This window comes from Talpa europaea (genome assembly GCF_964194135.1).
Source record: "Talpa europaea genome assembly, chromosome: 7".
Taxonomy (NCBI): Eukaryota; Metazoa; Chordata; class Mammalia; order Eulipotyphla; family Talpidae; genus Talpa; species Talpa europaea.
Window position 1 is genome coordinate 6464542 of NC_140074.1, and position 21152 is coordinate 6485693.

The 21152-nt window shown below is 38.8% G+C and overlaps 1 protein-coding gene across 4 annotated transcripts in view; it reads right to left on the reverse strand.

The window, feature by feature from the left end:
• The window catches only part of PBX3 (PBX homeobox 3), a gene marked incomplete at its 3' end in the record, with an annotated part of 192679 nt that overhangs the window by 19801 nt on the left and 151726 nt on the right, over positions 1-21152 (reverse strand). For all 4 annotated transcript variants that reach the window (XM_084236124.1, XM_084236122.1, XM_084236121.1 and 1 more), the window contains exons 4-5: positions 15475-15665; positions 7951-8086 (exon numbers count right to left, since the gene is read on the reverse strand). In XM_084236124.1, the coding sequence (XP_084092250.1) occupies positions 7951-8086; positions 15475-15665 (327 nt within the window). The remainder of the gene's footprint in view (positions 1-7950; positions 8087-15474; positions 15666-21152) is intronic.

The window sequence follows — 21152 nt, forward strand, 5'->3', positions numbered from 1 at the left end:
GAATAAGACCACAGTCCCAAATCAACATGGGGTACAACATTTATCTGGGGGACAATATTAAATAATTACTTAGATAAAATAGTATTAAGTGCTATCATGGAAAAGCAAAAGAGGCTATGAGAAAATATAAGAGGGGATATGAACTGGGAGTACAAAAAAAGCTTTCTTGAAAAACTGACGCTTGACATGAGCTTTGAAAGAGTAGTAATTAATGTTTATGCATGTATGTAGGGAGGACAGGGTTAGACCATTCCAGGCAGAAGCAGGAAGATGATAAATAGTATTATATCTTCTCCTGACTCTGTGAAAGGCACTCTGCTAGGTGCTTTAGACATACCATCTCACTGAAACTCCCATTACCCAATGAAGTACATGCTATTTTTATCCAAATTATACACATAAGGGAAGGAGGCAGAGTGAGGTTAAATGACTTGCCCAAGGTCACAGAACTAAGAACTTGGGAAACTTTCCTAGTCCTCTCTATAGAAAGTAAAGCCCTCTTTGTGCCATATTACAAAATGACACCCATATGTACCTATGCACACTCCCAGATAATTTTGCACTGTCAGAATTTTTATGTCTTCCCCAAGAAATCGGACATTTCGCAGGTAGAATAACGCTTTCTTATTCACTTTTGTTTGCCACAATGCCAAGCACAGTGCCCGATAGTAAGCAACCAGTACTTGTTGAGTGATTTAAGAAAACAGCCGAAGATGCAGACAAGTACCTTTGTCTGAATCAAATTAACTTAACTATACTGCTTCTACTCTCAGAAGCCATACTTGCTTTAGAAGTAATGCTCTCCACATAGCTCACAGAATAGGAAAGGAGAAGCAAAGCCAAAAGACAGGACAAAGGAAGTCTAAGAGCATCTCCCAAGAAGGCCAGATCTGGGTGGGAATAACAGAATCAACATTAGGGGGAACCGGGAGGCTTGAACTTGGCTGCTGTTCTGCTCTGGTATCTGTACCCTGTGGAAACATTATACATTTTCTGTTCATGCCTCCCTATTTGCTCACTGCCCCATTCTGGACACCCAAAGGCTGATGTACTCATCCTCAGGCGTCTGGCCAAAGAAGGTCACTGCCAGGAGATGAGCAGGGGGAAGGAAAATGAGGTCCAAGTATTTCTTCCCCAGACTCCACGTTACTTTAGTGTTGCCTTCAGTTAAGACCTGAGTTACTGGCCTTCTCCACACAGTTCACTGTCCTGGCTGGGTTCTGGTAACCCTTCCTTCACCGCTTCAGGCCTAGTGTAGGGTAAGGAAAAATGCCAGGCTTTTCTGCCCTCCGGCCATCAGGATAGATGAAGGATCCTTCTGGTCCTGAATGCATGCCTGATGGCGGACACCTGGAGAAGGGTGTGGGCCTAGGTAGATGGGATTCACCTGGGCTAAGACTGGGCTTTTAAGGGCGGCGTCACGGGGACGCCAGCAGAAACTGAAAGAGAAGCCAAGAATGAGTAGAAGCAGAGAGAGAAGTAGAGAAGGCCAGAGAGGCCAGATAGAGTGAAGACTTGCTGGGGGCTGGGAGGCCTGCCAGCCTCCCGGCCCCCCTACCTGCCATGTACATGGTAAATCCCAATAAAAGGCCTGCAAAAGCCACTGAGGACTCTGACTCCTTCTTCACCCGATCTGCATGGGATCAGAAAACCTGCACCGTGTCCAGGTCCTGACTCTACACCTAGGGATAGTAACAGAATCCTGAACACTAGCATTATCCTTTGTGGTTTCTCTGTATCCTGCCCACACTTCTGTAAATAGTCACTTTATTAAACTTGCCTCAAATTATTCTAATTTGAGAGTGCCATCTGTTTTCTGCTGGGACCCTGACTGATATATATTGGCCTATTGGTCTGACATGTTTCACAGAAGAGAGGCACTGGGAAGGTGAAATGCAATGATGAGGGACAGAAAGAGGAGAGATTGATGGGGATACTCAAAGGGGAGTAGACAAAAGAAGATGAAGGGGACAAAACCTGGAAAGATCATCATTCTGATTATGGCTTTTAGGTGTGGAAAACTCAAATGGCACTACATTTATACTGGAAATCGCCTCTCTAACTTTAGCTTAGGTATCACATCAAAGGAGTTCTAGAGGACCTCCCCAGTGGCGCAGCGGTTGAGCGCTGGGTTGCGAAGCTGCCCGCAGCCTCTGCAGCGCCAGTTCGATCCCTGGCTGCTCCCCGGCCCCCGGAGGAGGGTCCCGCATGGCGCGCAGACCTCTCCTGCCACCCGCTGCTCCCCCCAGCAGTGTACTTCGGTCCCTCTGCCTGCTCTGCTCCCCGCTCTGGCTCTGGTGAATTCTCTCCCCTCCCACGCGTCTGACTGTACCCAGTGCTTGTATAAATAAATAAAAAAGTCTTTTTTTTTTTTTTTTAAAAAAAGGAGTATTAGAGATTCCCTCAAAAAGGTCAATTCTAAAATAAATATAATCCCTGATATCATGGGAGCAAGCTTCAGGCACCATGCTAATCATGATGCTGATTGTAGAAAAGAACAACAGAAGAATCAGAGACTTTCCCTGTTTTCTTTAAGTCTTGCAGATGTGCATTATCTGTACTTGGTGTTATAGCATCCTCAAAGCTCCCCTCTTTTTACAACCTGCTCCTTTGTTCTGTGCACACTGTTTCATGACATCCCATCTCCACTAGGACACACAATCAGAGCCTTTAGAGAACAGAGGGCCTGTAGCACTCTTTTAAGACACTGTGAAAGAACTGCTTTAACAAAATTGCTGCCATTTTCCTTCAACTTGTCTCTAGTTCACCAACCGCATACTTAGAGTAGAAATCCACTTCTGCCTTCTGTCTACTGCCAAAGAAACTGAAAAGGCCTTTATGGATAGCTGAAAAAGATGCTGTAATTTGATAGTCATCTTTTTTCTCCTACTCTAATTATTTTAACGGGCTTCTTCTTATTTTAATAGATTTTTTTTAATAAGGAAATCTTACTTACAAATTTTAATTAGCTTACTGAATATTCACTGCTTTGGAATAAGTAGTTTAATGAGTAAGGAGACCTCAGACTACTAACTAGCCTGGAGTCTCTAAAGTGGCTTAGGGGGAAATGATGCAGCCCTAGTGATAAAAGCCTCGCTTGTGCCTTGCAGACCAGGACTCTGCAGTCAGGGTCCCAGGGATGGAGGAATTACATCAAGTCTGCAGGAAAAGAAGGTAAAAATCCAGTTTTCTCCTTTTTATCAAGGACCTCTGTATAAGAACCTTCAGCTCTCCTACTCACTAAGGCTTGTGACCCTTGTCAAATTACTTCTCTTAACTTCAATTTCCACCTCTTTAAGGGTTAGATATTAATGTTTTCCATACTAGACTTTCATAAAAGGGAGTCTTATGCACCACTTTAAAATCTCTAAAATATATTAGTTGAATGAATAAATGAATGAATCTATTTTCATGCTGCCACGCAACCTCTCTGCCATTTTAGATTCTCATCTGTTAGAAAAAAGAGCAATCTTTACTTTACAGTACATTTCAATTACAGTAGCAATGAAGAGTAAGCTAACATTTTTTATTCTAAAAACACCTAGCAGAGAAAGTAGGGCCAGAATCATTTATATTCAGAAACGGTATCAGGAGAACAATGGAGTTTTTTGTGACTCGCTAACCTGAATAATCAATGCAAGTTAGCGCTATTCTAAAAATATATTAATATCTACTCCACTAATTAAGAACATGTAACAATTTAAGCATGATTCCTGGTGATTGTGACATTTGAAATAATTTTTTTCTTTTGTGAATTTTTAGGGTGTTATGTAAAAGAGGAATTCCATCTTACTCCATCAAACAAAGCCTTAAGAACTCAGATTTCAAATTCTGGGTTCAGCATGCAATTACATGTTAAGGACAATTATATTTATAATAAATTATCACAAACAAATTATACATTTTTCATTTATCCATACCTATTTATACACTGTAATATAATATAGACTTACCTTTAAAAACTATAGTATATATTAACTTAATATGTCCAAAACCAAACTCCGGATCTTCTCCCCCAAAACCTGCTCCTTCCAAATCTTTCCCTCTCACATTTAATGACAACTCCATCTTTCTAACGCTCAGGCCAGAAATGTTATAGTCATCCCTGATGCTCTTTCTCTCACATCCTATATGTCAATCAATCAGTAAATGCTCTCAGCTGCATTTCCTTAATATAGCTGTAATCCAGTCATTTCTTACTAACTCTATTGCTAACATTCTGGTCCAAGCCGCCATCATCTTCTACCCGGGTTATTGCAATAGCACCCTAACTGGTATCTCTTCTTCCCCTTGCCTCCCATGATCTATTGTCACTATAGCTGCCATGATGATTCTATTGAAACTTAAGTTAGTGTGTATCACTCCTCAGTTTTTTATCTCACTCAGTATTCAAGTCTAAGGTATCACCATGGTGTACAAAGTGTAGACCATCTGGACCTCACAGCCTCTTTGATTTCATCTCCAACTACTTACCGTACCTGCTCAAGCCACTTTTATCTCAGGACCTTACTGCTGCTTCTGCCTCATCTACTTGTTTACCTCCTTCAATCATTATCTAAAGATACTTTCTCAAGAAGGGATTTCTTAACCAATCTATTAAAAATTCCCCCCTCTAACTCATTATTCTCTTTCCCTCCTCTATTCTTTTTTTTTTTTTTTTAAAAAAAAGATTTATTTATTTATGCATACAAGAGCTGGGTATAGGCCAGAGATGTGGGCAGGTGAGAGGATTCACCAGAGACAGAGTAGGGAGGAGAACAGGCAGACTGACTGAAATACACTGCTGCAGGGAGCAGCGGGCAAGACAGGAGAGGTCTGCTGCGCCATGTGGGTTGCTCCCTGGCCGGCCAGGGATTGAACTAGTGCCGCAGAGGCTGAAGGTTGCTTCACAGTACGGTGCTTAACCCCTTGCGCCACCAGGGAGGCCCTCCCTCCTCTATTCTTCAAAATACCTATCACTTTGAAATTTACATTCTCATTTACTTGTTTTATCTGCCTGTTTCTTTCCAGGAAAATATAAGCTTCATAAGAGCAGGCTGGTTGCTGTTGTGTAAGTAAATATTTAGTCAAGTAAAGAACACATCAACAAAATGGGACATATACCCTAAGTATACAGCTTCAGAAGTTTTCATAAAGCGAACACCCCATGGGGCCCTCACTTAGATCAAGAACAGTCCCCATTCTAATCACTATTCTCCAAAGTGTAACCACTATCCTGACCTCTAACACTATGGTTAATTTTGCCTGATTCTGACCTTTTTTATAAGTGGAATCATATACTAAGTACTGTACTTTTTTCATTCTGCATTATGTAGTTACATGTAATTTTAGTTCATTCATTCTCATTGCTATATACTATTCCAAATATATCACATTCATTTATCAATTTTCCTATCAGTGGATATTTCCATTCTTTTTAGTTTTGGTATCATGAAAATTGTTGTCTAAGGCTGTCCGTCTACATATCCTACATTATCTTTTGGTGAACAGATGACACAGTTCCATCAGGTAGTATGGGGTGTTTCACCTGTTAGGTTCACTGACATCTCTTCTATCCGAGCACAGAAGCTGACATTATAGGTATCACAACAAATACTTTTTGAACAAATAAATGAAAATGTTCTTTTAAAAATTCTGTTATTTATATTTAAAATTTCCTTGACTTATATATGTAGGTTTGTAACTACATCATTATTAAATTAGCCCCTATAAATCTACTGTTCAATTAAATAGTCTACTGACAATACCACTGAAATTCCTTAATATTCCTTCCTGATCCCATTCCACTCAACTGAATATATTCTCTCTCTCTCTCTCTCTCTCTCTCTCTCTCTCTATATATATATATATATATATATATGTACGTACGTACGTATGTATGTATGCATCCCCTAAGCAATATGCTCTTTAATTTGTTTGGTTTTGAAGTTTCTAAAAATGGTATCATACTGTATACATTTTACATTTTTCACTCAATATTATGTTTCTAGTAATCCACTGTGGGATCATATTGCTGTGGATTTAGCCACTTCCTCGGTCAATAGACAACTGACTTATTTCAAGATTTTGCCATTTCATACAATATTATTATTAATGCTCTCACATGTCTCCTGATAAACACAGACAAGAGGTTTTTGGGCAGTTCACCAAGAGATGAAATTATGGCTCAAATAATATGTGTATATTCAAATTTATAAGCTAATGCCAAAAGTCATACCAATTGGTGACACCAATTAACATTCCTGCCAACAACATATAAGGGTTATTGCCGCTGGATATTCTTGACAACAACGTGTAGACCTGGAGCAGTCTGAATTTTTGCCAGTCCAGTAAATGTAAAACATTACTTCATTGCAGTTTTTATATCACAATTTTCTGACTAATAATAAGAATCTTTTTATATAATTGACCATTTACATTTTTTCTTCTAAGTAGTCTTTGTGTCCTTGGTTTGTTTTTCAAATGGGTTCTTTGCCTTTTTCTTATTAATTTATAGGAATTTTAATTTTTGGATTTTAATCCTCTTGATTATATACTTATAAATATCTTTCTGCAATTTGTGTGTTGTCTTCACATTTTGAAGGGTTTCTGTGAAATAACTTTAAATGTGCAAACAAATTTACAAAAATAAAAATATCATACAAAATATCTGTGTATGCCTTTTACCCTTCCTTAGTATTTTAAGTGGCAGTGCGTACTATCAATTCATAACCAGCTAGTAATGTTTTATATAGTTATGTGTCTTTATAAGCTAGTAATACAAATCAGTTACATTTCATTTCAAATTGAGAAAAACGAATCAAGATACAACACTATTTCATAAGAGAATGACAACAGCTCTTAAATGAAACCTTAATTATAAATCTAAGTTTCCTTGAGCCATTTGAAAGTAATGCTGAAACAGGAGTTGTAAATCATCTTAAGCGCAGAACCTATTCCCTTAAACAACACTGTCTTAAGATACTGATATGAAACCTTCATTGAAATCTGACAGGGATATTTAGTATCTTAGACTCCACAAATACAGCAGGAATATTATATAGGAACTACTTTAAAAATTTTGTGTCATGTGACCCCTCAGGAACATCAAAATTTCTGCTAAGGGTCAGCTCTTCTTAAGTTGAATAGAAAGAATTGGTTTTATCACTTTTGCATGCTATAAAAAAGTGCTATTCAAATGGCAATCTACAAATGACAATATGAGTATTCTAATAAACTATATTTTAGAGTCAATGCCAATATGCTTTTATTCTTTAAGGAGATTTAGTTGTTTATTTGTCTTCAATTCTCAATCTAAATACTAGTCTATTTGCCTAAAACTAAACATGATAGCTAACTTCAGGGTCACAATTATTACAAATACACTTTTACAACAAAAAACAGTGACAGGTATAAACTTAATTCTTCTGTTTAATGGATAACAAAAAAGCAAAGCTATCCTTGGGTCCTCAACATTATACCACGATTACCAAGAAAGAGCTTGGTGAATTTCTCAAAGCTTTCACCAAAGAGTTATATTAAATTTCCTTTCGGCAACAAATAAATTGGTTCCTCTCTGGTAGAAGCTTAGGTCAGTCATCTAAATCAAGAAAAGCAGAACTACATGTCATTTACTGAAGAGTCACTTAAGTGTAAACTGTCTCTCCCTATGGCATGGTTATATTCTCTCTACAGAAGATTTATACTGGGAGGCAGGTGAATATCCCGATTCCTTGCTACTTAAGTTTTAAAAAATTATGTTAAGCTTTAAAAGCTTGCATAAAAATGTAGACATATCTAGATTTTCTTTACCTTCCTTGATAGAACACTTGGATATAAAGTTTGATGAGAATGCTCTGAGGAAGAAATAGGGCTCCTATGCCAGAAGGGAAACAAGACAAACCTGCGGGGTCCTCTCTCACCCGTAACACTTGAACAATCGAGAATTCACTACCTTCGGCCCAGCCTCACCTGTGACACTGTGATGCTGCATTTCTTGGCCAGCTCCTCTTTGGCTTCTTCACTGGGGTAGGGGTTGCTGAGGTGTGAGTAAAAATATTCATTCAAGATTTCTGTGGCCTGTTTACTGAAGTTACGCCTTTTTCGTCTATGATAAGAACCAAAAAGAGAATCATAATTATGATGAACATTAACCAAAGAAGGATACATTCATCTGGATCATACAAAAAGGCCGATTTCTATTTTAAAACATTCGTAAGCTGGAATTGGTTACTACATTAAAAAATTATGCTCCTGATAACTCATTGAAGATGTAGGACTCACTGAGAAAAATTACTAGACTATAAGGCACAATTAAGAATTAATTTCATTCTTGAATTTAGTCAACAAATATTTATCAAAGATCTATGATTTCTCAGTACTCAGTGAAGAAAGATTCACTTGTAACAAAACACCCAAGGTCTGCTAGAGAGCAGGGTTGGAACGTAAGGGAAAGAGTAGATGGGGAAAGACATTAGATAAGTACCACAGAAATAACTACAAATTATTGTGACTATATCAAGTATCAGAGAGGAGATTAGCGTATAATTTAAGTTATACGTATGAGGGCAACTGAACACACTAAATGATTATAGAGTCAGGAAAGGTTTGCTTAAAGGGGTTAACATTTAATCTGAGACTTCGAGAATGTGTAGAGAGTTAGACAAACAGCAGATGGGAAGAGGAATGAGTAGAGAAAATGGAAAAGAAAGAGAAAAGAGCCTGGAAAGTCCAAAGGGCTAAAGGAGGTTGGAGCACAGTAGAATTTAGAAAATGCGCAGTGTCTGCAAGGATGGGCAGAGGCCAGATTATGCAGACAAGCATGTTTGGATTTAAGAGCAATAGGAAGCGGGGCCTCCCTGGTGGCACAGCGGTTGAGCGCTGGGTTCAATCCCGGCTGCTCCCCGGCCACCGGAGGAGGGTCCCACATGGCACACAGACCTCTCCTGCCGCCCGCTGCTCCCCTCAGCAGTGTACTTCGGTCCTTCTGCCTGCTCTGCTCCCCGCTCTGGCTCTGGTGAATTCTCTCACCCTCCCGCACTTCTGACTGTACCCAGTGCATGTATAAACAAAACAAACAAACAAATAAATAAATAAATAAAACATGCCTCTATTTAAAAAAAAAATAAAAAAATAAGAGCAATAGGAAGCTATTGAAAGTTTTGAGTTTTATGTTGTAAAAAGATTGCTCAACTGCTGCAAATAGTTGGAGGCGGGCATGGAAGGAAATGTTAAAATACTTAAGGAGACAACTGCCATGGTCAAATTGAGAGATGATGGTAACTTGGCATAGAGTGAGAATTATGGAAATAAAAAGATTCAAAATCTACTTGAAAGGTGAAAGCACAGAGACTGATGATGGATTGTCTAGAGTGAGTGGGTGAGGAAGACAGAGAAGATAGGAAAAAAATACATCAAAGATTTCTGGATTTTTCTGCTTAAGCTACTGCCTGGACTGAGGGATGATTTGCCTACAAGAGAAAGACTAGGGGAAGAAAACCTTTTTTTGTTTTTACTGGAGGTGAGTGAGAGGGTGTCAGAAGAGCAAGTATTTACCAATAATTTATTTCAAATAGCAAAAATGTCATTTGGGTTTGTTATTAAGATTTAAAAAAATTCCAACCTGAAAATTAGTATTCGTCACACTTCACTTTAAATCAGATTATCCCCAAACTGGAAAATAGTTTTCCTAAATCATTTTCTAATATTTCCTACCAAATAATCTTAAAGATCTTCTCAGTTGTGATACCCTACACTCAGAAAAGGCCGATCAGAAGGCAGTTGTGAATGTGCATACCCATGGAATTCTTCTAGTTAAAATGGTGTCACTAATGTGGTAGGTTATTTATGTTGGTCCAGGTTTCAACATTAAGGGAGAGTCAAGAGAGCAAGAAGTCTAGGTCTGGTCAGAATACCTCATGTTATGAGCCCTGAAATTTTCACATTTCAATACTTTTTAGAAGGTTGAACCATTATCTCCTAGAGGACGAAGAAAAGATTCACAATCTATTTGGGGATTAAAATCAATAGGAAATGATAATGAATCGGATGGAGGAGGTGATAAGAAAGGGAAGGCAGAGAAATACAAAAACAGCCATTAGCATTTTTCCAGAAGTCATGCACTGCTTGGAAACAAAATCAAAGCCCTAACTTGGGGCACTTTAAAGAGGCATGCTATGATGAGGAGGTGGGTGAATGAATAGGGTAGGAAAGGCCTAGAACAGATACTGAAACTGAACCATAGATAATGTTTGTTGAGATCACACAATAATGATCTGATTATAAAAATCTAGGTTTTTAGCTTCTACTGAAAAATCCAAAGATCAACCATACTAGACCCACACTCTTGGGAGGCAACCATAGGCTAAATCTGAGTGACTGCTGTTACCCTCACACATGCAGCACCTGTCTGCACTATTCCTCGCTGCTCCTCGTTCAGACACTCCTCTCAATGCTACTATGCACACACATGTGCATTTGTATCTCACCATCGAAGACTTGAGCTTGGCTGCAAGACCCAGAGTACACTGGACTAGATGACACAGGGCATTTCTTTGGGAAATGGTGACTTATGAAAGGAGGAATAAGCAGAAACATATCAAGGAAAACAAAGATAAATTTGGCTCACTTATCAATTTTGCCTAGTTTCAGGAAACATCAAAAAGCCACGGGGAAAAAATTTACGGGCAGAACAAAACTCTTCACCCCACACATTCTGGCTGTGTCCAAATTATACAGCATTTCTACTAAAAGAGCAGCAGGACCTACACAAATTTATTCCTAAATGTTTTGCTCTGGTGAATGCTTCAGCTTGTCCAATTACCAAGAAAATGTGAGGATGGCCTTACGAAAGCCAAGAGAGCAAGCGATTCATATATCTGAATGAGCTTGCTTGCCTAGAGCAGAAAAACCTTGCTGTCTCAGTGCAGCGGGCTGGCTAAGAGGCACTACAAGAACAGATGGAACAAAGCTCAGTATTTCCCTTCACTTGAAGGTGTAAGAAAGAACTCTCTTATGCTTTATTTTTAGAAACACGACCTGTAGAAAGTGCCCATTAAACATTTCCCCTAAGCTTCACTCCCCTCAGGGTTCACCACAGTCTACTGGATGTGCCTCAGCCCAGCGTGCAGTGGCGTGTCAGTCCCAGGGCTGTTACTAGCCCAGTCTCCACGGGAGAAGGGAGTCGGCTCCAAGCTCCGTGCCCTTCTTATTCTGGCTCTGCTTACTCTGGCTTGTTAACATAGCTTCTTCCCTTAGAAGAAAAAGGTAACCTATAGCGCAACACATTATGAATGCAGTTAGGTGAAAATAAATAAGCACCCATGGTGACAAGAATGGGAAACTCTCAGCAGATAGAAGGATAGCAAATGTGTTAGGAAGGATCCCTTTCTGTCAGAAGTACTTTTTTTTTTTTTAAAGATTTATTTGTGCATACAAGAGCTGGGGTACAGGCCAGAGGTGTGGTGGGTGACAAGATTCACCAGAGACAGAGTGGGGAACAGAATAGGCAGATTGACTGAAGTACACTGCTGAGGGGAGCAATGGGCGAGTCAGGAAAGGTCTGCTGCACCATGTGGGTGGCTCCCTGGCTGGCACCTGGGGGATGGAACTCTGTGATACAGTGGCTGCGGAAGCTTCATCGGTTGCATCTTACCCCTTTGCACCACCAGGGAGGCCCCTGTCAGAAATACTTTTAAATATCTTTGACATATAATATTTTATTAAGCTGCTAAGATGACAATTTAAAAATGTTTTTTGCTTTCTGACACTACCTCTCTTTTTTGATTTGAGCTTTTCAAAGTATTAAGTGGAACTTGTCATTTACCTCATTGGTCAATCTATTTTTTTAGAATTTTTTTTATATTCCCCATACAATTGCAACCCCCTTATTTTGACCCCATTCCCTCCTTTCCCCGCATCCCCCCCCCCCAATAGTTGTGTCTCTGGTTCATAGTTGTTTGTTGATTTTGATTTTTTCTTTCCTATAGTTATTCTTTTTCCTGGTCCCTTATTTAGGTTTTCTAGATTCCTGCTATGAGTGAGAACATCCGGAATTTTTCTTTTTCTTTCTGGCTTATTTCGCTGAGCATGATCCCTTCCAGCGCCATCCATGCTGCTGCAAATTGCATGGGTTTATCTTTTTTGAATGCTGAGTAATATTCCATGGTGTATATATACCACATCTTCTTGATCCAGTCATCTATTTTTGAGCATTTGGGCTGTTTCCAAAGCTTAGCTATTGTAAATAGTGCTGCCATAAATCAATCTATTATTTTTATTATTTTTTGCTGCCTACTATGTGTAAGATCCTTGGTGGAATCGAGGGGAATGTAAACATGGAAGACTTGGCCATGGCTTTCGATGTGGCTGATTAGGGGAGAGGAAAAAATGTCAGTGAAAAGCTATAATATATGCAGTCTGCATGAAGTTTGGCCTCAAGATGTGTGTAAAAGGAGGATCGATTTTGAGGAGGGGCAAGTCCACTCCAGCAGTGACTCAGTGGGCACTCCAAAGTGGGCTGGCCTGGGATGAGGGGCAAGATTTCAGTAAAGCAACAAACGTGAGCTCTGGTCACACCCCTGACTCCATGCCTGCAACCCTCAGTGACAACTCACTACTAGAGTGCATCGAGGGGAGAGGGCTGTGAGAACAGGGTCTATTGTGGACAAACAGGGGTAAGGTGAAGGCAGGGGCGGGAGAAGTGATTAAGCAGAGGGAAAGCGAATTCTAGGTAGAGGAAACGGATAAGACCAAGAGGTATTTCATTTTGGATTAAATATAGGAAAGAACAATTTAGTGATACAATAAGACTAAAAAACGTTCAGACTTTGATCTAATAATTTCAATTCAAAGAATTAATCCTCAGGTACTAATCCGAAAGCTCAAAAAGGTTCAAAGCATAAAGATTTTCACTGAAGCCTAGTTTGAAAAGAACCCGTCTACAATAGTACCTTCTTATCATCACTTTCTCTCTCCTTACTTTGCTCAATTTTTTTTTTAAAGATTTATTTATTTATTTATACAAGCACTGGGTACAGTCAGAAGTGCGGGATAGAATTCACCAGAGCCAGAGCGGGGAGCAGAGCAGGCAGAAAGACCGAGGTACACTGCTGAGGGGAGCAGCGGGCGGCAGGAGAGGTCTGTGCGCCATGTGGGACCCTCCTCCAGTGGCTGGGGAGCAGCCGGGGATTGAACTGGCGCTGCAGAGGCTGCGGGCAGCTTCGCAACCCAGCGCTCAACTGCTGCGCCACCGGGGAGGCCCAGCTTGATTTTTCTTCATAGAATTTATCATCTTACTACATTTCATTACATTATTGAGAGCAATATGGGAGTGTATTTGTTTACTTGTTTATTGTCTTACTCTCTAAAAAGAATATAAGCTCAACTGGGGCAAGGGTGTTACCCTATCTTGTTTGCATTTATCGTCTCAGCACAAGTACATATCTGTAGGGGGGAGGGAGGGAAGGAGAAAGAAAGAGATGCAGTAAGCTAGAAAGAGGGGGAGGAGTTATGGAAACTAGTAGGGACAAGATAATGCTCAAAAATGAGGGAATGGCTAAATTATTTAGCATATATCCATTTGATATTATTTAAAATATTATTTTAAATTTAAGTTTATACTACATGAAAAATGTTTACTTATGCATGGTAAATTTTTATAAGCAAACCAAATTGTGCATATTGTATCATCACAAGAACATTTTTTAAAGCCTCCTTAACCAGAGAAAAATATATTAAAATGTTTACAGTGAATTTTTTTGGGTAGTAAAAATGTCATTGTCTTTTAACTCATTCTTTTATTCTATACATTTCTCATTCTTCTATTCTATATATTTTCCAATTGTCTCACAGTGAGTTTGGAATATTTTAAATAGGAAAAAACAAAGTCAACCTTAAAAAAAAAACCCAAAAAAGTAATGCACAAAAAGGTACCCCAAAAATTTAATTTAAAAAAAAAAAGGAATGCAGGCAGGGATAGGCCACGTAAGGCTTTAAGTACCCAGTTAGTTTACACATACACTGCCCAGCATGGAAGATCTACTGTGGTGTTAAAGCAAAGCAACTAGGGCAGCCTGGGGATGCTACAGAGGCAGACAGAAGCAGACAGGGGTATGGAGAAGCTACAGAGCAGACAAGGATATGGAAGACGGGCTGGATGGAAGTATGACTGGAAACAGACCAGCAGGAGAGCGCTGTGCTAGTCCATGTATGAAAGTATGGACATGAACTGAGCAAAGAGAACAGGCTGATATGAAAAATGTTGAAAATCAAGCAATGGTGAGGTCTAGCGATTCTTTCAGTATGGAGTAAAACACTGAAAGTGATACAGGGCCTTGCTCAACTAGAATGGCGGCATCATTAGGTGGCCTCGATTTCCTTATGGGGCTGTAAAGAAAAGCCCTGCCATGAAGACTTCCACACACCTTACTTTCCAATTGACAAGTTAAATTACTTATTTCCTTTAAGAATAATTCTCTCTGTCAGATTCCAAGGGAAAAGAAAGCAAAAATAAAATAGAAACTCCTTTCCAAATCTGAAGATTGTCACAAGCCTTAGTGATGCCCAAAAGGCATCCCACAGAGACCGTGCATAATAGGAACATGAGGAATCCTGCCATGTGACCAACTGGTCAAACACAACCGCATATAATATCTTACCTAACATCTGTGAAACTGGGTCAATGTCTCAGGTTTAAAAGGAAAATTTTCATCCTTACAGGAGAAACTAATAGGTTTTCTTACTTGATTTGGAAAAACAAGAGCTTGGGGTCTTGTGGTAACTGTTATTTGTTAAAACACCACTTCCTTCTTTGGAGTATCAGTATCTCAAGTATTTTCTTATGAAATATCAAAAAAATTCTTAGAAAACAAACTTTTATTGAAATAGAGTTATAGGGCGCCTCCCTGGTGGCTCAAGGAGTTAAGCACCGCACTATGAAGCTATCCACAGCCTCTGCAGCATGAGTTCCATCCCCAGCCAGGGAGCTGACCCACATGGCGCAGCAGGCCTCTCCTGTCTTGCCTGCTGCTCCCCTCAGCAGTGCACTTCAGTCAGTCTGCCTGTTCTGTTCCCCACTCTCTCTGGTGAATCCTCTCACCTCGCCCCCCCACATCTATGGCCTGTACCCCAGCTCTTGTATGCATAAATATTTTTTTTTAAAAAAGAGTTATATACAGAAAGTCATCCTTACATATACTTTTTAGCCTCAGAATTAAGAGGGTACAAAGTCCTAAGTCGTTAGTAGCAGCACTAATTCTATCCATTTCCTGAATCACCAAATTGGCAACTAATAGCCAATTCCCACACTACAGACTTGACATCCTGGGCACCATGAGGCAAATTACCTGTCCATTGTAGAGGAGAGTTCTTACAACCAAATTAAAGAAGATACTAAGACCAACTGGCCAGCTTTACAGAACATAATTTACAAGGAGTGAAAAGGCAGGCAAACAAACAAACAAACCATGCAAAAAAAAGATTGGTGGCCTGACATACCTGGCATCAAGGAACCTTGATCTTAAAATCATAACTGCTTCACAAGTGCTTTGCTTCAGTTGCATCTGAATGGAACTAAATTTTCGATGGATGATGCCCACCATTCTTTCAATCTCTTTTGGGGAAATGGGACGTGTTCTACTCTGTTCTCGGAGAAGGTTCATCACATGTGTAGTGAATTCATTACATGCCTGGAAGGGGGGAAAAAAAAATCACTCCTTAGGAATCTGGTATTTATATTATCATACCCAGACATTAACTCATCTGAATTTCCACCTCATTTGCAATTGCCAATGGCATAACACAGTGGGTAGGATAAATGAAAAACTAAGACATTTGTGAAATGGCAATGGTAGTTAGATGGGGCAGCTAGAATTCTGCATTTATGAATGGCCAGACATGCAAAGGAGGCATAACACTCAACTGCCCTTCCCACCCACCTCTGTCCCAGTTCCAATGGAGCTTTTCCCATTGGGGGATGCTCGCTCCCAACTCTATCTATAAGTATAAATATGTTATATGTTAATTGTCAATACTAAACAACTCTTTTTTTTTTCTGGGATTTTACATTTTGTTCAACACATGTTTACTGAAGGTCTATGAAGTTCAAACTTTTCCAAGTGCTATTAAAAGACAGAAATAAGCAGATGTGCACCTGGCCTCCGGGTCAATAAAATATATAAAAAAAATTCTCAAATAAGGCAGTGGGTGCAAAGTCTCACAGAAAGACATGATTAGGCAGCTTCCGAAGTTCCAAGAAGGTGTAGTCTCATCTGGAGACAGAGATCATGGCTGAAGTGACACTGGGCTTGAAAGAATGGGTAGGAATTTCTAAAGGTGGATCAAGATTGAAATCAGGAGGAAGTCCTGGCCCAAGAAAAACCTTGGGAATGACGACAGGCAGCTAGATGTAGAGTAATAGGGAAAACATGCAGAGAAGAGGGGTTTGGGTCTGCATTCCCTTGGGAAGGGCCCTGGATGTCATGCCTGCTGATTTGTGTCATTGTGATGTAATGTAGGAGCAGTTAGTGGAAATGAACCACCCTGGAAGATGGGAGAAGTAGTTTGGTCTCTCCAGGGGAGGGGCAGCAGGAAAATAAGAATCAGGTTTGGTTCTCAAACTTTTTTAAAAAGATTTATTTATCTATGCATATAAGAACTAGGGTGTAGGCAAGAGGTATGTGTGTGTGTTGGGGAAAGTGTAGGGTGAAAGGAGTCACCAGAGACAGAGTGGGGAACAGAGCAGGCAGATCTACTGAAATACACTGCTGAGGGGAGCAGCGGGCGAGACAGGAGAGGTCTGCTGCACCATGTGGGTCAGCTCCCTGACTGGGGCTCCATCTCATATAGCAGGGGCTGGAGATAGCTTGATAGCAATGAGACTTTAACTCCTGCGCTACCAGGGAGGCCCATGGGTCTCAAAGTTTTTAATTAACAATCCTTAGCCCATCTCTTTCAGTTCACTATATTCTTTTAGATTCCATAAACCCATATAAATGGGCCTTTACTAAAACCAGTATTGCCTCGGTAAATAAAGCATTGGTGTACACCCCTAAATGAAAAGAACATTTTCTGGCATTTTCGTTAAAAGGGGAAGATGGGAGATTCTAGTTGTTATTGCACAGATGACCCTGGTAGAGCAAGCAGACAGAACAATCATTGATCATGGCAAGACACATTTTGAAGCTATTATAATGTCCACTTCCCTACAGATACCCTGAACATTGCTCACATATAGCACATGATGGTTTTTCTAACTGCTCATTAGAGAGCTAACCTTTCAAGTACACTGAGTGTTTCAGTGACTTCAAGCTTTCACAGAGTTTTTCTATAAATATTTCTAAAATGAGTGTTAAAAAATTTTAAATTTCTTCTGAGTAGGGACCCAATGGAAAGCTTATGGAATTCTTCAGAATGTAAAACCATGCAAAACACATAGTAGTTATCCAGTAAACATCTACTGATGGGTGAGTTTTTGTATTACAACCCAAGAATTATGTGATTAATGTCCAAAACCCATTATCTCTGAACTATACGTGAGAAATTTTTAACCCTGAGTTTATGGTTAGGTTTAGAAAGCCTGTGATACCATGAAATCTTATATGAGTTGTGTGTGATGTGTGCTCCCTAAGAGAACAATACATGGAGCTTTCTCTTTTTAGACTTTTAGTCCTTAAGTACAAAAGGCAAAGAGTTATTGTACTCAGTTATGACACAGTAAAATGTTAAGGATCTTTGCAGTTCTAAAGTCAGAAGTCCTTGCTATCTTTACAAAAACCAAAATGAGGAAAAGTAAATTTAAGATTTCCCCTGCTATATTCAGCTATCTCACACTATGATGAAAACAAAGTCATTCAGCCAAGAACTGTGTGTACATAGTTTATTTTGCACTTTCCCTAAAGAGACATTAATATAACTTCATAATTAAATAACTTGACAAATTCTACCCTCAGTTTTCTTATCAGTAAAATGAAGAAAATTAAACTAGAACTGCTTCCTAAACTAGGAAGTTTACTATACTTTTAAACTAATTCCAAACTGTTAACATTCACGGTCCAAAAATACAGTAAGAGTTAACCAAAATTGTAAAAGATTTTTGCAGGACTCTCCAGTACTTCTAAGTAAGTCAATATGCATAATAAATTTTCAAAAGGAAATGCTGTACCCAGCTTTTTGCAAATATATTTGGCCACAAAATGTCTTTCCTCTAGACTAGTACTGTCCAAAAGAAGTATCACAAGCCACACATGAAGTCTTAAAATTCTCTAGTAGCCACATTACAAAAATTAAAAGAATCTGATAAAATTAAAGACATTTTATTTAACCCAATATATGAAATATACGAACACTTCAACACAATATTTTTGAAAAGTTGTTGATGAGGTATATTACACTCTTTGGAGGCGACACTTTGAAATCTCGTATATATTTTATATTTATGTTACATTTATATTTGTTATACTTATATGTTAACTTGTTATGCTTCTTTTTATGTTATACTCATTCATACACACAAAAAGACAGTATCACCTAGAAAATTCCTTTATGACACAACAGAGATGATTTTTTTTTTAAAATCACATCTCAACCTTAGACTCTCTGTCCTAAAGATTCTCTGTGACAAAACAGGAAGCACACGAAAGCATTCTACTTCATATCAAAGAAGGACTATCTGTGACTGTTTAGGTTGTGATCTGAAGCTGCCTTCTTCACGGTATACCAATTTGATTTGAAAGCAAAGTCAACAAATCATGATCATTCAAACTTAGATATTTGGCAAACGTTTTTTCCAAAATGAACCAAGTGAGCCTGTCATGTCAAGGATAATAGCTGACGCAGCTGTGCTACGGATGAAATTTGAGCTTTCAAGTAAAAATTATAATTTTGGGACCTCCCAGGTGGCACAGGCAGTTGAGCGCCATGCAGTGAAGCTGTCCTCAGCCTCTGCAGGGCCAGTTCAATCCCGGCTGGCCGGCGAGGGTCCCACATGGCGCAGTAGACCTCTCCTGTCACTCCTGCTGCTCGCCTCAGCAGTGTATTTCGTCAGTCTGCCTGTTCTGCTACCCACTCTGTCTCTGGTGAATCCTCTCACCCTCCCATACATCTGGCCTGTACCCCGGTTCTTGTATAAATAAAATAAATAAAAATCTAAAAAAAAATTATAATTTTGGAAAAACTGTATCCACTACTATGAGCTTGACATTGTCCCAGCAGATTTTCTGATTAGTTCAGTGTTGATATTATTAAATATGATATTTCCATATCACATAATGAAATATGTCAACATTGGAAGATAGGCAAAATTTAGTGAAGCAATATTTTCCCAATAATCAATGCATTGCATAATGTTACAAAATTATGCAGAGATGCAAGAGCCATTCAAAAGCAAAGTAGACCAATGGATTTTAAAGGACTAGAGTACAAAAGAATTAATTGGTATGAATTCAAACTTCACATTGTAATAAACCTTTAAGAAACTACAAGTTGTTAAGTTTGGGGGAAATATCAAAGAAGAATATCCACAGTGATCAGAAAAGGCTATTAATATACTGTGTGCTTTTCCAATGACATATTTACATGACGCTAAATGTTCTTAATATACTTCAACTATACAATAAGAGATTGATTGACTGCAAAAGTAGATATGATAATACATGTGATTTCCACTAAGTCCAACACTAAAGAATTTTGCAAAAATTTAAAAACAATGCCATTCTTATTAAAGGTTGAGTGAGTTTCGGGGGGGGGGAAACATCATTTTCTAAAATATGTTATTTAGGGTAACATGATGGTTTATTATAGTCATTTTATAATTAATAAATTCTTTAAATTTTTCTCACCTTTTTTTCTAGTTTAATAGATATTGTAGATATACCCCACCCAACTGAAGCTCGCAAAGTTTCCAATAATTTTTAAGAGTCTAAGTCCTAAAACCAAAAGTTTGAGAACTGCTGTATTGGAGAAATGTTGTAAGCATTCCTAATTTATGCATGACATTGCTAATTCCTATAAACCCAGCTCACACACTGTGGTAACATATATCTATGACAGGGTTCATGACTGAATAAATAATTCAAGACTCCTATGTGAATGATACCTGATACATTAGTGCTCTTCATTTGTCTCTGGCTGTATTTTAATTTCTCCAGAAAGAATGTTTGCCTATGGTTTCTAAGAATCAGCCAAAGGCTCATGTGAAAAAAGAAATGGTTAAAGGCAAAAAGTTTCTGCATCTAAAAACTCATAATTTCCTAAAACATTTGCTGAATGTCTCACAACTTATTAAGTGAAGTCATCTATGAATGCAAATGCTGATTAGCAATTTGGCAATAGCCCAACATTCACAGAATTCACATAGCTTTTCTTTAAACCAGTAGTTCATACATGATTAATTAGAACATCTCATTTATGTAGTGTGCACTTTAGCTCATTACTCTAAGTAAAATTCGTTAAGTATTTACATTTAGATAATTAAAATCTGGGTACACCCTTAAGAAAGATGCATACACTTTAGGCAAAGTGATTTTTTTTCTTTATACCACTGAAAGTAAATTACAACCTCATTTACAGCATCAACTGTACCAATTTCAGAGCAAAGCGCAGTACTGACTTATCTCTTATTCCTTAAAAGGTATCCATTTTTAAAACATATAAATGCAGTAAGAATGATCAAATGATTGCAGAGTTGCTTTGAAGAGCCACCTAACCACATACTAGTATTGATGCTATATATAATGTGGGATGTTCACTTCAAACATTTATTATGTTCTCCATCATAACAACAAGACTATACTGTTAAAATAGGCATTGGAAAAAAATTTTCATTGCCTTATTATTTTTCCAAGTGAAATTGTCAGTTAAGAATTTTCTGGCAAATGTCAACAAAAATAAATGAAGAAAAACCTTGGTTAACTGGAATATTGAAAAATGAGAGTTTTGATTCCTTGAATTTTCTGACTTAGTATAGTGGAAGAAACCTCATTTCCTTTTAATAGATCTATTAAAAATTATCTGGCATGCATTTTTGTTTGTGTTTAAAACATATACTACAGGGCCTCCCCTGTGGCGCAGCGGTTGAGCGCTGGGTTGCGAAGCTGCCCGCAGCCTCTGCAGCGCCGCTTCGATCCCCGGCTGCAACCCGGCCACCGGAGGAGGGTCCCACATGGCGTGCAGACCTC